This window comes from Phyllobates terribilis, unplaced genomic scaffold (genome assembly GCF_046119375.1).
Source record: "Phyllobates terribilis strain yellow unplaced genomic scaffold, ASM4611937v1 Scaffold_207__1_contigs__length_3498100, whole genome shotgun sequence".
Taxonomy (NCBI): domain Eukaryota; kingdom Metazoa; phylum Chordata; class Amphibia; order Anura; family Dendrobatidae; genus Phyllobates; species Phyllobates terribilis.
Window position 1 is genome coordinate 2,833,763 of NW_027362967.1, and position 12,383 is coordinate 2,846,145.

Below are 12,383 nucleotides of genomic sequence, written 5' to 3' on the forward strand. Positions count from 1 at the left end.
TGTACGAGGTGTACGGAGCGGAGCCGCGCGTGTACGAGGTGTACGGAGCGGAGCCGCGCGTGTACGAGGTGTACGGAGCGGAGCCACGCGTGTACGAGGTGTACGGAGCGGAGCCGCGCGTGTACGAGGTGTGCGGAGCCGCGTATACGAGGTGTACGGAGCGGAGCCGCGCGTGTACGAGGTGTACGGAGCGGAGCCGCGTGTACGGAGCGGAGCCGCGCGTGTACAAGGTGTACGGAGCAGAGCCGCGTGTGTACGAGGCGTACGGAGCCGAGCCGCGCGTGTACGAGGCGTACGGAGCGGAGCCGCGCGTGTACGAGGTGTACGGAGCGGAGCCGCGCGTGTACGAGGCGTACGGAGCGGAGCCGCGCGTGTACGAGGTGTACGGAGCGGAGCCGCGCGTGTACGAGGTGTATGGAGCGGAGCCGCGTGTACGAGGTGTACGGAGCGAAGCCGCCCGTGTACGAGGTGTACGGAGCGAAGCCGCGCGTGTACGAGGTGTACGGAGCGGAGCCGCGCGTGTACGAGGTGTACGAAGCCGCGCGTGTACGAGGTGTACGGAGCGGAGCCGCGCGTGTACGAGGTGTACGGAGCGGAGCCGCGCGTGTACGAGGCGTACGGAGTGGAGCCGCGCGTGTACGAGGCGTACGGAGCGGAGCCGCGCGTGTACGAGGCGTACAGAGTGGAGCCGCGCGTGTACGAGGCGTACGGAGCGGAGCCGCGCGTGTACGAGGTGTACGGAGCGGAGCCACGCGTGTACGAGGTGTACGGAGCGGAGCCGCGCGTGTACGAGGTGTGCGGAGCCGCGTATACGAGGTGTACGGAGCGGAGCCGCGCGTGTACGAGGTGTACGGAGCGGAGCTGCGTGTACGGAGCGGAGCCGCGCGTGTACGAGGTGTACGGAGCAGAGCCGCGTGTGTACGAGGCGTACGGAGCCGAGCCGCGCGTGTACGAGGCGTACGGAGCGGAGCCGCGCGTGTACGAGGCGTACGGAGTGGAGCCGCGCGTGTACGAGGCGTACGGAGCGGAGCCGCGCGTGTACGAGGCGTACGGAGCGGAGCCGCGCGTGTACGAGGCGTACGGAGCGGAGCCGCGCGTGTACGAGGCGTACAGAGTGGAGCCGCGCGTGTACGAGGCGTACGGAGCGGAGCCGCGCGTGTACGAGGTGTGCGGAGCCGCGTATACGAGGCGTACGGAGCGGAGCCGCGCGTGTACGAGGCGTACGGAGCGGAGCCGCGCGTGTACGAGGCGTACGGAGCGGAGCCGCGCGTGTACGAGGCGTACGGAGCGGAGCCGCGCGTGTACGAGGCGTACAGAGTGGAGCCGCGCGTGTACGAGGCGTACGGAGCGGAGCCGCGCGTGTACGAGGTGTGCGGAGCCGCGTATACGAGGTGTACGGAGCGGAGCCGCGCGTGTACGAGATGTACGGAGCAGAGCCGCGTGTGTACGAGGTGTACGGAGCAGAGCCGCGTGTGTACGAGGTGTACGGAGCGGAGCCGCGCGTTTACGAGGTGTACGGAGCGGAGTCGCGCGTGTATGAGGTGTACGGAGCGGAGCCGCGCGTGTACGAGGTGTACGGAGCGGAGCCGTGTGTACGAGGTGTATGGAGCGGAGCCGTGTGTATACGGAGCGGAGCCGCGTGTGTACGAGGCGTACGGAGCGGAGCCGCGCATGTACGAGGTGTACGGAGCGGAGCCGCGCGTGTACGAGGCGTACGGAGCGGAGCCGCGCGTGTACGAGGCGTACGGAGCGGAGCCGCGCGTGTACGAGGCGTACGGAGCGGAGCCGCGCGTGTACGAGGCGTACGGAGCGGAGCCGCGCGTGTACGAGGCGTACGGAGCGGAGCCGCTCGTGTACGAGGCGTACGGAGCGGAGCCGCGCGTGTACGAGGCGTACGGAGCGGAGCCGCGCGTGTACGAGGAGTACGGAGCGGAGCCGCGCGTGTACGAGGTGTACGGAGCGGAGCCGCGCGTGTACGAGGTGTGCGGAGCCGCGTATACGAGGTGTACGGAGCGGAGCCGCGCGTGTACGAGGTGTACGGAGCGGAGCCGCGCGTGTACGAGGTGTACGGAGCAGAGCCGCGTGTGTACGAGGCGTACGGAGCCGAGCCGCGCGTGTACGAGGCGTACGGAGCGGAGCCGCGCGTGTACGAGGCGTACGGAGTGGAGCCGCGCGTGTACGAGGCGTACGGAGCGGAGCCGCGCGTGTACGAGGTGTACGGAGCGGAGCCGCGCGTGTACGAGGTGTATGGAGCGGAGCCGCGTGTACGAGGTGTATGGAGCGAAGCCGCCCGTGTACGAGGTGTACGGAGCGAAGCCGCGCGTGTACGAGGTGTACGGAGCGGAGCCGCGCGTGTACGAGGTGTATGGAGCGGAGCCGCGTGTACGAGGTGTACGGAGCGAAGCCGCCCGTGTACGAGGTGTACGGAGCGAAGCCGCGCGTGTACGAGGTGTACGGAGCGGAGCCGCGCGTGTACGAGGTGTACGGAGCCGCGCGTGTACGAGGTGTACGGAGCGGAGCCGCGCGTGTACGAGGTGTACGGAGCGGAGCCGCGCGTGTACGAGGCGTACGGAGCGGAGCCGCGCGTGTACGAGGTGTACGGAGCGGAGCCGCGCGTGTACGAGGTGTACGGAGTGGAGCCGTGTGTGTACAAGGTGTACGGAGCAGAGCCGTGTGTACGAGGTGTACGGAGCGGAGCCGTGTGTGTACGGAGCAGAACGTATGTAACAGAAGTAGTTAGTGTACGATGCCGTGTGTGCGATGCCTCTGGTATATAGTCTGAAGTGCAGACATTGCTTAGTGTGAGGAGCGAGTGGAGTCTGGAGAATCTCAGCTGTTCACTCCATTGATGCAGTAAACAGCGCGCAGCAATGATAAATGAGATTGTGATCCTTGGTTGTGAATATCGGGACGTTTCAGTGTAATAACCTTTCTCAAACACTCGCTGGATGGGGGCACTGTGGGCAGGAAGAGCTTATAGGGGGCTACACAATTTTTAAAGCAGTTTCTCAACAATGAGGCGACACCAGAATGTGGCAGATGATCTCGCTTCCACAGCTCGGAAAGGAAGAATCACTACAGTGGATACGGAAAGTATTCAGACCCATTTACATTTTTCACTCTTCGTTTCATTGCAGCCATTTGGTAAATTCTAAAAAGTTCATTTTTTCTCATTAAAGTACACTCTGCACCCCATCTGAACTGAAAAAAAACAGAAATGTAGAAATTTTTGCAAATTTATTAAAAAAGAAAAACTGAAATATCACATGATCATTAGTATTCAGACCCTTTGCTCAGTATTGAGTAGAAGCACCTTTTGAGCTAGTACAGCCATGAGTCTTCTTGGGAATGATACAAGTTTTTCACACCTGGATTTGGGGATCCTCTGCCATTCTTCCTTGCAGATCCTCTCCAGTTCTGTCAGGTTGGATGGTGAACGTTGGTGGACTGCCGTTTTCAGGTCTCTCCAGAGATGATCAATTGGGTGTAGGTCAGGGCTCTGGCTGGGCCAGTAAAGAATGGTCACAGCGTTGTTCTGAAGCCACTCCTTTGTTATTTTAGCTGTGTGCTATGGGTCATTGTCTTGTTGGAAGGTGAACCTTCAGCCAAGTCTGAGGTCCAGAGCACTCTGTAAGAGGTTTTCATCCGGGATATCTCTGTACTTGGCCGCATTCATGTTTCCTTCAATTGCAACCAGTCGTCCTGTCCCTGCAGCTGAAAAACACCCCCATAGCATGATGCTGCCACCACCATGTTTCACTGTGGGGATTGTATTGGGCAGGTGATGAGCAGTGCCTGGTTTTCTCCACACATACCGCTTAGAATTATCACCAAAAAGTTCTATCTTCGTCTCATCAGACCAGAGAATCTTATTTCTCATAGTCTGGGAGTCCTTCATGTGCTTTTGAGTAAACTCTATGCAGGCTTTCATATGTCTTGCACTGAGAAGAGACTTCCGTTGGGCCACTCTGCCATAAAGGCCCGACTGGTGGAGGGCTGCAGTGATAGTTGACTTTGTGGAACTTTCTCTCATCTCCCTACTGCATCTCTGGAGCTCAGCCACAGTGATCTTGGGGTTCTTCTTTACCTCTTTCACCAAGGCTCTTCTCCCACGATTGCTCAGTTTGGCTGGACGACCAGGTCTAGGAAGACTTCTGGTGGTCTCAAACTTCTTCCATTTAAGGATTATGGAGGCCACTCTGCTCTTAGGAACCTTAAGTAATGCAGACATTCTTTTGTAACCTTGGCCAGATCTGTGCCTTGCCACATTTCTGTCTCTGAGCTCCTTGGGCAGTTCCTTTGTGCTCATGATTCTCATTTGGTCTGACATGCACTGTGAGCTGTGAGGTCTTATATAGACAGGTGTGTGCCTTTCCAAATCACGTCCTATCAGTTTAATTAAACACAGCTGGACTCCAATGAAGGAGTAGAACCATCTCAATGAGGATCACAAGGAAATGGACAGCATGTCACTTAAATATGAGTGCCTGAGCAAAGGGTCTGAATACTTATGACCATGCGATATTTCAGTTTTTCTTTTTCAATAAATTTGCAAAAATGTCTACATTTCTGTTTTTTTCAGTCGAGATGGGGTGCAGAGTGTACTTTAATGAGAAAAAAAATGAACTTTTTAGAATTTACCAAATGGCTGCAATGAAACAAAGAGTGAAAAATTTAAAGGAGTCTGAATACTTTCCGTATCCACTGTATATGGTTTCTGGATTGCTGATTTGTCTGGAATATTGTGCAGCTGCCAAAACAGCAGACCCCCTCTCCCACTACAGTGACCCCACTTAGGAAACGATATTCCTCTGGTATTAGAGAGGTTTAGAATACGAAGGGACATGATGAATTCTAAGTCTTTTCTTTAGACTATGGACTTCTTAGGGTGCCAACCTCCGCAGTCATTCAGTGTTAGTAGTAATAAGGATGAAATAGTAATTATCAATACACCCCATCCTATTTCCTCTCATCTCCCAATGTGCCCGTCCATCTTTGTTATCATTTTTATTCTATTTCATACAAAGACTTAGAATCCATCACGCCCCTATGTATTCTAAGCCTCTAATCCCACATTTGTTATTATTCCACCCCCGCGATGGGCGTAAAGGCTGCTGGAATAATTATGTCTAACACTCTGGGAGGGTGTCACGGGTGTATCAGGTTTGACAGACAGTTGTTCTGGTTCCAGCTGTAGAAGGTTGCTGTGCTTGGCTTTGCAGATACCTTTTTGATTCTTTCATCCCTGTAGTGTAGTGCTATCCTTCTCTCGCTAGGACCCAGCAGTGTTCTCCTCTTTCTGCTGCTAATTGACACACCCTTGCTTGATATTTAAAAACCCACAGTGTCTCCAGAGAGTCACCGGTGAACTATTTTCCTCTGTTCAGGCCTGGAGTTCTAGCAGTCGGCTAGTTTCTTCTTGGAGTTTCTTGGTGATTAGGGACGATAGGGGAGTCAAGGTGTTGTAAGATCTGCCTAGGGGGTCTCCTCTCTCATTTTCCCTAGTTGTTGGGTTTCCCCCATTTTCACATTGTCATACATTTGGTCCTTCCATTCTACTTTGAAGAACCTAGAATATAAGACAGAATTTCAGTTGTTTCACACTTTTTTGTTAAGTATATAATTCCACATCTGTTAATTCATAGTTTTGATGCCTTCAGTGTGAATGTACAATTTTCATAGTCATGAAAATACAGAAAAATCTTTAAATGAGGTGTGTCCAAACTTTTGGTCTGTAATGTATCAACCAGATATGGTCGTCATTGTGTCCATGGAGTAAGAGAGAGACAGCACATGTGTCTTGTGATTTTACATCCAGTCCAAGAGGGGCATCTCCAGCCCCCGATGTGGGGGACTGATATCACCAGCCTATTGTATTCTCCCATTTTCCCCCATCACTGGCTAAGAGCTATGATGAACCCTGGTAACCTCAGCTGATAGGACAGAAGGGAACTGGTGTTACGAGTTGTATACACCACCTTTACACAACTATTGTAAATCTGCTTCTGATTTGTCCAGACTGAGCTTCTGTTCAGAGAAAAGTCCTTTCCCCTCCAGCAAAGCACACGGTCTTATATGCACACATATATATATATATATATATATATAATAATATATACTCACACACACATGAGAGGAGCAATATTCATGTGGGATAATATATGTATATATATTATATGTATACTGTGGGGGAAAAAAAGTATTTAGTCAGCCCCCAATTGTGCAAGTTCTCCCACTTACAGAGATGAGAGCGGCCTGTAATTGACATCATAGGTCGAGATCAACTATCAGAGACAAAATGAGAAAACAAATCCTGAAAATCACATTGTCTGATTTGGAAAGAATTTTTTTTAATATACATAAATATGCATGTATTAAATTTAGATATGAAATGAATATTTGTTATCAAGAGATAATACTCAAATAAAAGCTGCGACACCTTCCCATAATGGCTACAGCCAGAGGGATCAAAAGAGAAAACGTATTCAGAACATACCCCGGCCCCTCACACCACCCCAACGCCGTATTGCTGATGCTTCGTCAGGGGCACTGTGATTTTCTTGATTTTTTGGGGATATTCTCTCTCTCAATGTTAAAATTAATCTACCCTTAAAATTATAGACGGTTCATGTCTTTGTCAGTGGGAAAACTTATGAAAACAGCAAGGGATCAAATACTTATTTCCTTCACTGTATATATATATATATATATATATACACATATATACACACACACTGCTCAGAAAACTAAAGGAAGCACTCAAATAACCCATCCTATATCTGAATGAATGAAATATTCTCATTGAATACTTTGTTCTGTACAAAGCTGAATGTGCTGACAACAAAATCACACAAAATCATCAATGGAAATCAAATTTATTAACCAATGGAGGCCTGGATTTGGAGTCATCCCCAAAATTAAAGTGGAAAAACATACTACAGGCTGATCCAACTTTGATGTAATGTCCTTAAAACAAGTCACAATGAGGCTCAGTATTGTGTGTGGCCTCCACGTCCCTGTATTACCTCCCTACAATGCCTGGGCATGCCCCTGATGAGGGTGCGGATGGTCTCCTCTGGGATCTCCTCCCAAACCTGGACTAAAGCATCCGCCAACTCCTGGACAGTCTGTGGTGCAACGTGACGTTGGTGGATGGAGCGAGACATGATGTCCCAGATGTGCTCAATGGGATTCAGGTCTGGGGAATGGGTGGGCCAGTCCATAGCTTCAATGCCTTCATCTTGCAGGAACTGCTGACACACTCCAGCCACATGAGGTCTGGCATTGTCTTGTATTAGGAGGAACCCAGAGCCAACCGCACCAGCATATGGTCTCACAAGGGGTCTGAGGATCTCATCTCGGTACCTAATGGCAGTCAGGCTACCTCTGGCGAGCACATGGAGGGCTGTGCGGCCCTCCAAAGAAATGCCACCCCACACCATTACTGACCCACTGCCAAGCCGGTCATACTGAAGGATGCTGCAGGCAGCAGATCGCTCTCCACGGCATCTCCAGACTCTGTCACGTCTGTCACATGTGCTCAATGTGAACCTGCTTTCATCCGTGAAGAGCACAGTGTCCTGCACGGTCTTGGGCTGTGAGCACAACCCCCATCTGTGGACGTCGAGCCCTCATACCACCCTCATGGAGTCGGTTTCTAACCGTTTGTGCAGACACATGCACTTTTCTGGCCTGCTGGAGGTCATTTTGCAGGGCTCTGGCAGTGCTCTTACTGTTCCTCCTTGCACAAAGACGGAGGTAGCGGTCCTGCTGCTGGGTTGTTGCTTTTCTACGGCCCCCTCCACGTCTCCTGGAGTACTTACCTGTCTCCTGATAGCGCCTCCAGCCTCTGGACACTACGCTGACAGACACAGCAAACCTTCTTGTCACAGCTCGCATTGATGTGCCATCCTGGATGAGCTGCACTACCTGAGCAACTTCTGTGGGTTGCAGAGTCCGTCTCATGCTACCACGAGTGTAAAAGCACAACCAACATTCAAAAGTGACAAAAACATCAGCCACAAAGCATTGCTACTGAGATGTGGTCTGTGGTCCCCACCTGCAGAACCACTCCTTTATTGAGGGGGTCTTGATAATTGCCAATAATTTCCATCTATTGTCTATTCCATTTGCACAACAGCATGTGAAATTGATTGTCAATCAGTGTTGCTTCCTAAATGGACAGCTTGATTTCACAGAAGTTTGATTTACTTGGAGTTATATTCTGTTAAGTGTTCCCTTTATTTTTTTGAGCAGTGTAGCATGGTTGGGTAGTAGTTAATAATTTCTATATATTTTATATATATAATAGAATATAATTTATATATAATTTAGATATATTTCGCATTTATAGATCGATATTTTGAGAGATATGTTCTTATATCTTATTATGCATTTATACTATGATCTCATATAATCATGTTATACTTCATGCTTCACTGTTCTCTGTGGTGTCCTCGCTGGCCGTATCAATCTGTGCTCCATGACGCGCGGTCACGTGGTTCCCCACGTGCTTGCGGCATGATGGATCATATGACGCGTTTGCCATGGATGCGGCGGTGTAGCAGTGATTGCCATGTGTCATGCCACGCCCTCCCCACACCCATTGGCCGAGAGACTACACCCCCCCTTTTCTATTGGCTCAAGAAAGCTGGGTTTGCGTCCTAGGTCATGGGTCTTCCAGCATGACAATAACCCCAAACATACTTCAAGAAGCACCCAGAAAATGGATGAAATCAAAGTGCTGGAGAGTTCTGACCAGCAAGGAGTCTGGATCTAAATCCCATTGAACACCTGTGGAGAGATCTTAAAATTGCTGTATGGAGACAAATATTACAGTTTGAGAGTCCTCAGTTTTTGATGCCATCTTTTCAGATAGCCATTAGTCAGTAAGCTTTCGAGACTACTCAGGTCTCTTCATCAGACATAGTATAACACAAAATCTGAAGAGTCACATATTTATACATAACATGGCACAGGAATAATGCAATAGATGAGACAAGTGATGTGAAGCAGAAATCTCAGTTTTGGAAAGGGAGAAGCAGTTGTGGCCGTAAAAATAAGTGGCCACAAGTAGATCTATTCTGTCTTTTTTTGTGTGGCGATGAGAATTCATCCTTGTTCTAAGTTTTTGCCCTGTCTCCCCTACGTACAGACCCCCAGTTGACCATTTGGTACATATAATTAAGTACATTACATGTGATGAAGCTGAAAGCACCTGGGATCTTGTGGTCCTGATGTGAGTTGGGAATCTTTATCTTGTCCGTGGTCATTATAAATGGACAGGTTTTACATATACAGTTGGTGAGGATGAATTTTGTAAGTTTCACCACAAAGGTGAAACTATCCTCCCGGTCAGTTTGCTTTCCCTCCCAGTATCTTTTCATTCTAACAATGTTAGGTTTTTGAGAGATTATACTTGTTCCTTCTATTTTTTGTTCTCCTTAGCTTGACTTCTTCGCCCTATATGAATGTGTTTTTGTTTCTCATTCAGGGTTTTCGTATTTTACTTCATACTTTTCTTTCCCCTTGTTGACAGTGTGTTGCAGCCTCCCCTCTGGTTCCTCAGGAGGTATGAGAAACTCCTCAACGGCTTATTAAGGAGTTAGGTCTGTGGTGGTGTTTTTAGTTGTGCAGCTAGGGCCTTTCTTGTCTGTACAGAGACTAGTTGTGTGTAGTTGCAGCATTCTCCCCTGTGTGGGTTCTCCGGTGGTTATCAAGATGTGCTTTCTGGTTAAAACATTTCCCACATTTTGAACATGAAAAAGGCTTCTTCCCTGTGTGAATTCTCTGATGTTTATTAAGATGTGATTTCTGTACAAAACATTTCCCACAATCTGAACATGAAAAAGGCTTCTCCCCTGTGTGGGTTCTCTGGTGCTTATCAAAATCAGATTTCTGGTTAAAACATTTTCCTTATTCTGAACATGGAAAAGGCTTCTCCCCTGTGTGAGTTTTCTGATGTGTGATAAGCTTTGATTTGTTTGCAAAACATTTCCCACATTCTGAACATGAAAATGGCTTCTACCCTGTGTGAGTTTTGTGATGTTTGATAAGAGTTGATTTCTCTGTAAAACATTTTCCACATTCTGAACATGGAAAAAGCTTCTCCCCTGTGTGAGTTCTCTGATGTGTGATAAGCTTTGATTTCTTTGCAAAACATTTCCCACATTCTGAACATGAATATGGCTTCTCCCCTGTGTGAGTTCTCTGATGTGTGATAAGCTTTGATTTCTGTACAAAACATTTCCCACATTCTGAACACGAAAAAGGCTTCTCCCCTGTGTGAGTTTTGTGATGCTTGATAAGATTTGATTTCTGTGCAAAACACTTCCCACATTCTGAACAAGAAAATGGCTTCTCCCCTGTGTGAGTTCTCTGATGTGCAATAAGAGTTGATTTCTCTGTAAAATATTTCACACATTCTGTACATGAAAATGGCTTCTCCCCTGTGTGAGTTCTCTGATGTATATTAAGATATGATTTCAGAACAAAACATTTCCCACAATCTGAACATGAAAAAGGCTTCTCTCCTGTGTGAGTTCTCTGGTGCTTAAGAAAACTAGATTTCTGGTTAAAACATTTTCCACATTCGGAACATGGAAAAGGCTTCTCCCCTGTGTGAGTTCTCTGATGTGTGATAAGAGTTGATTTCTCTGTAAAACATTTCCCACATTCTGAACAGGAAAATGGTTTCTGTCCTGTGTGAGTTCTCTCATGCCTAACAAGACTTGATTTCTGATTAAAACATTTCCCACACTTGGAGCAAGAAAATCTATTCTTCGCGGTGTGAATTTTTTGATGTTTAAGAAAAGACTTTTTGAGAGGAAAACTATTTCCATATTCTGAATGTGAAAATGGCTTCTTTGCATTAGGAGCAGTTTGTTTTTAATGCTTATTTTGTGACTTTGATTTTCATTAGTAATCGGTAATGAATCAGAAGACAGGACCTGTTTCATAGGACCAGATGACAGATCTTTGCTGTGAAGGGATGATGGTAGATCTGGAGTAATGGCATTCACTTCAATTGTATCCTGTGGGATCTGAAAATTATCTGATTTGAAAATTGAAGATGTCTCCTGTCCCTCTGATCTCCTGGTACATATATCTGCCAAGAATAAACCCAATTATTATTTTTTAATAAAAAAGCCTTGAATTTTATATTTTTGAACATTTCTACTTAAACTGTCCATAAATAAAGGCAGGTTCTATAAAAAAAAAATTCACTCATTCACCAGGACAATGACCATCTAATAGAAAACCTCATAGGATGAACCAGTGGAGCGTGGTGATCAACTGTTTGTTCATTCTGCCTCCCAAATATGGAGTAAAAGGTGCAGGCTCTGTCCAGCCACCAAGATTAGGTAACCTGGGACCAGTAGTACCATCCAGTCTGGCGGTATGGGTGTGTGTGCTGTCCAGCTGGAGTAATCTGCTCCCTGCTTCAGCCATATGGAAAGCACCGCACCCTACTAAAGCTGGAAGCATATTGCCGGAAGCTGCCAGATCCAGCCTTGTTCTCCTCTGGTTCAGTCCTCTGTGCTCAGATCCCGGCTTGTGTATTGGTTCCCTGTTGTGACCTCGGCCCGTTTACTGACTACTCTTGTGTCTTCTGATCTTGTACTTTCTCTGCCCTCCTGGTTGTGATCCGGCTACCTGACTATTCTTCTACCCATCTCACTCCACAGACTAGCAGGTAACACCGTGGCCCAAGCCTAGGGGTCTCTGTGTAAGTCCAGATCCATATAGAGGGGTTAAAGGGTGATGAGCAAAGTAATTTGTGAAATGTGTAAATGGAGTAGATAGTGACAAGCCTGTTTGTGGTGGCCATCTTTTGAGCTGCCAGGTGACCATGAACAGTGCCCCCAATACATTGTGTCTGCGATTTTTCCAGGAAAATCTGCATTCCTAATAGCTAAATGGCGCTCCTTCCCTTCTTAACCTGCCATGTGCCCAGACAGTAGTGTACAACCCGTATATAGGGGATTGTCAGATTCAAGAGAAGTTGGAAAATAATTTGTAAGGTCCATTTGTTTCCTATTATCCTTTGTGAAGAATTACAAAATTATCACCACATAAAGTGACACACGTCAGATTTGAAAAATGGGGCCTGATTAGGAACAAAAAACTGTCTGTGGGAAGGGGTTAAATCAGAGTATTACTGAAGTCAAAAACTGTGAGTATAGACAACAACACATCTACTGAAATGACCAAACTCAACAGTCTTCAGAGAAAAATGAGTAACTAGTGGAGAAACCTCTCTGGGGTAATTAGAGTCTGGGGCTCGGTGGCTCTTGGCAATCTAAACTATCGTAAGGGACAATATTTTCTATCACATGAGTGTCAAGAAGAAATATTAGACATTTAAAGTGAAGTTTTTTACA

The 12,383-nt window shown here is 48.1% G+C and overlaps 1 protein-coding gene across 1 annotated transcript; it reads right to left on the bottom strand.

Annotated features, from left to right (window-relative positions):
* Nucleotides 1-6,438: 6,438 nt before the first annotated feature.
* LOC141213681 (uncharacterized) lies at nt 6,439-10,887 on the bottom strand (the record flags this gene model as incomplete). The annotated part of the gene is made up of 1 exon (XM_073665281.1): nt 6,439-10,887. A coding segment is annotated over one exon (864 nt), but the record flags the coding sequence as incomplete, so codon positions are not given.
* Between the last annotated feature and the right edge of the window lie 1,496 nt (nt 10,888-12,383).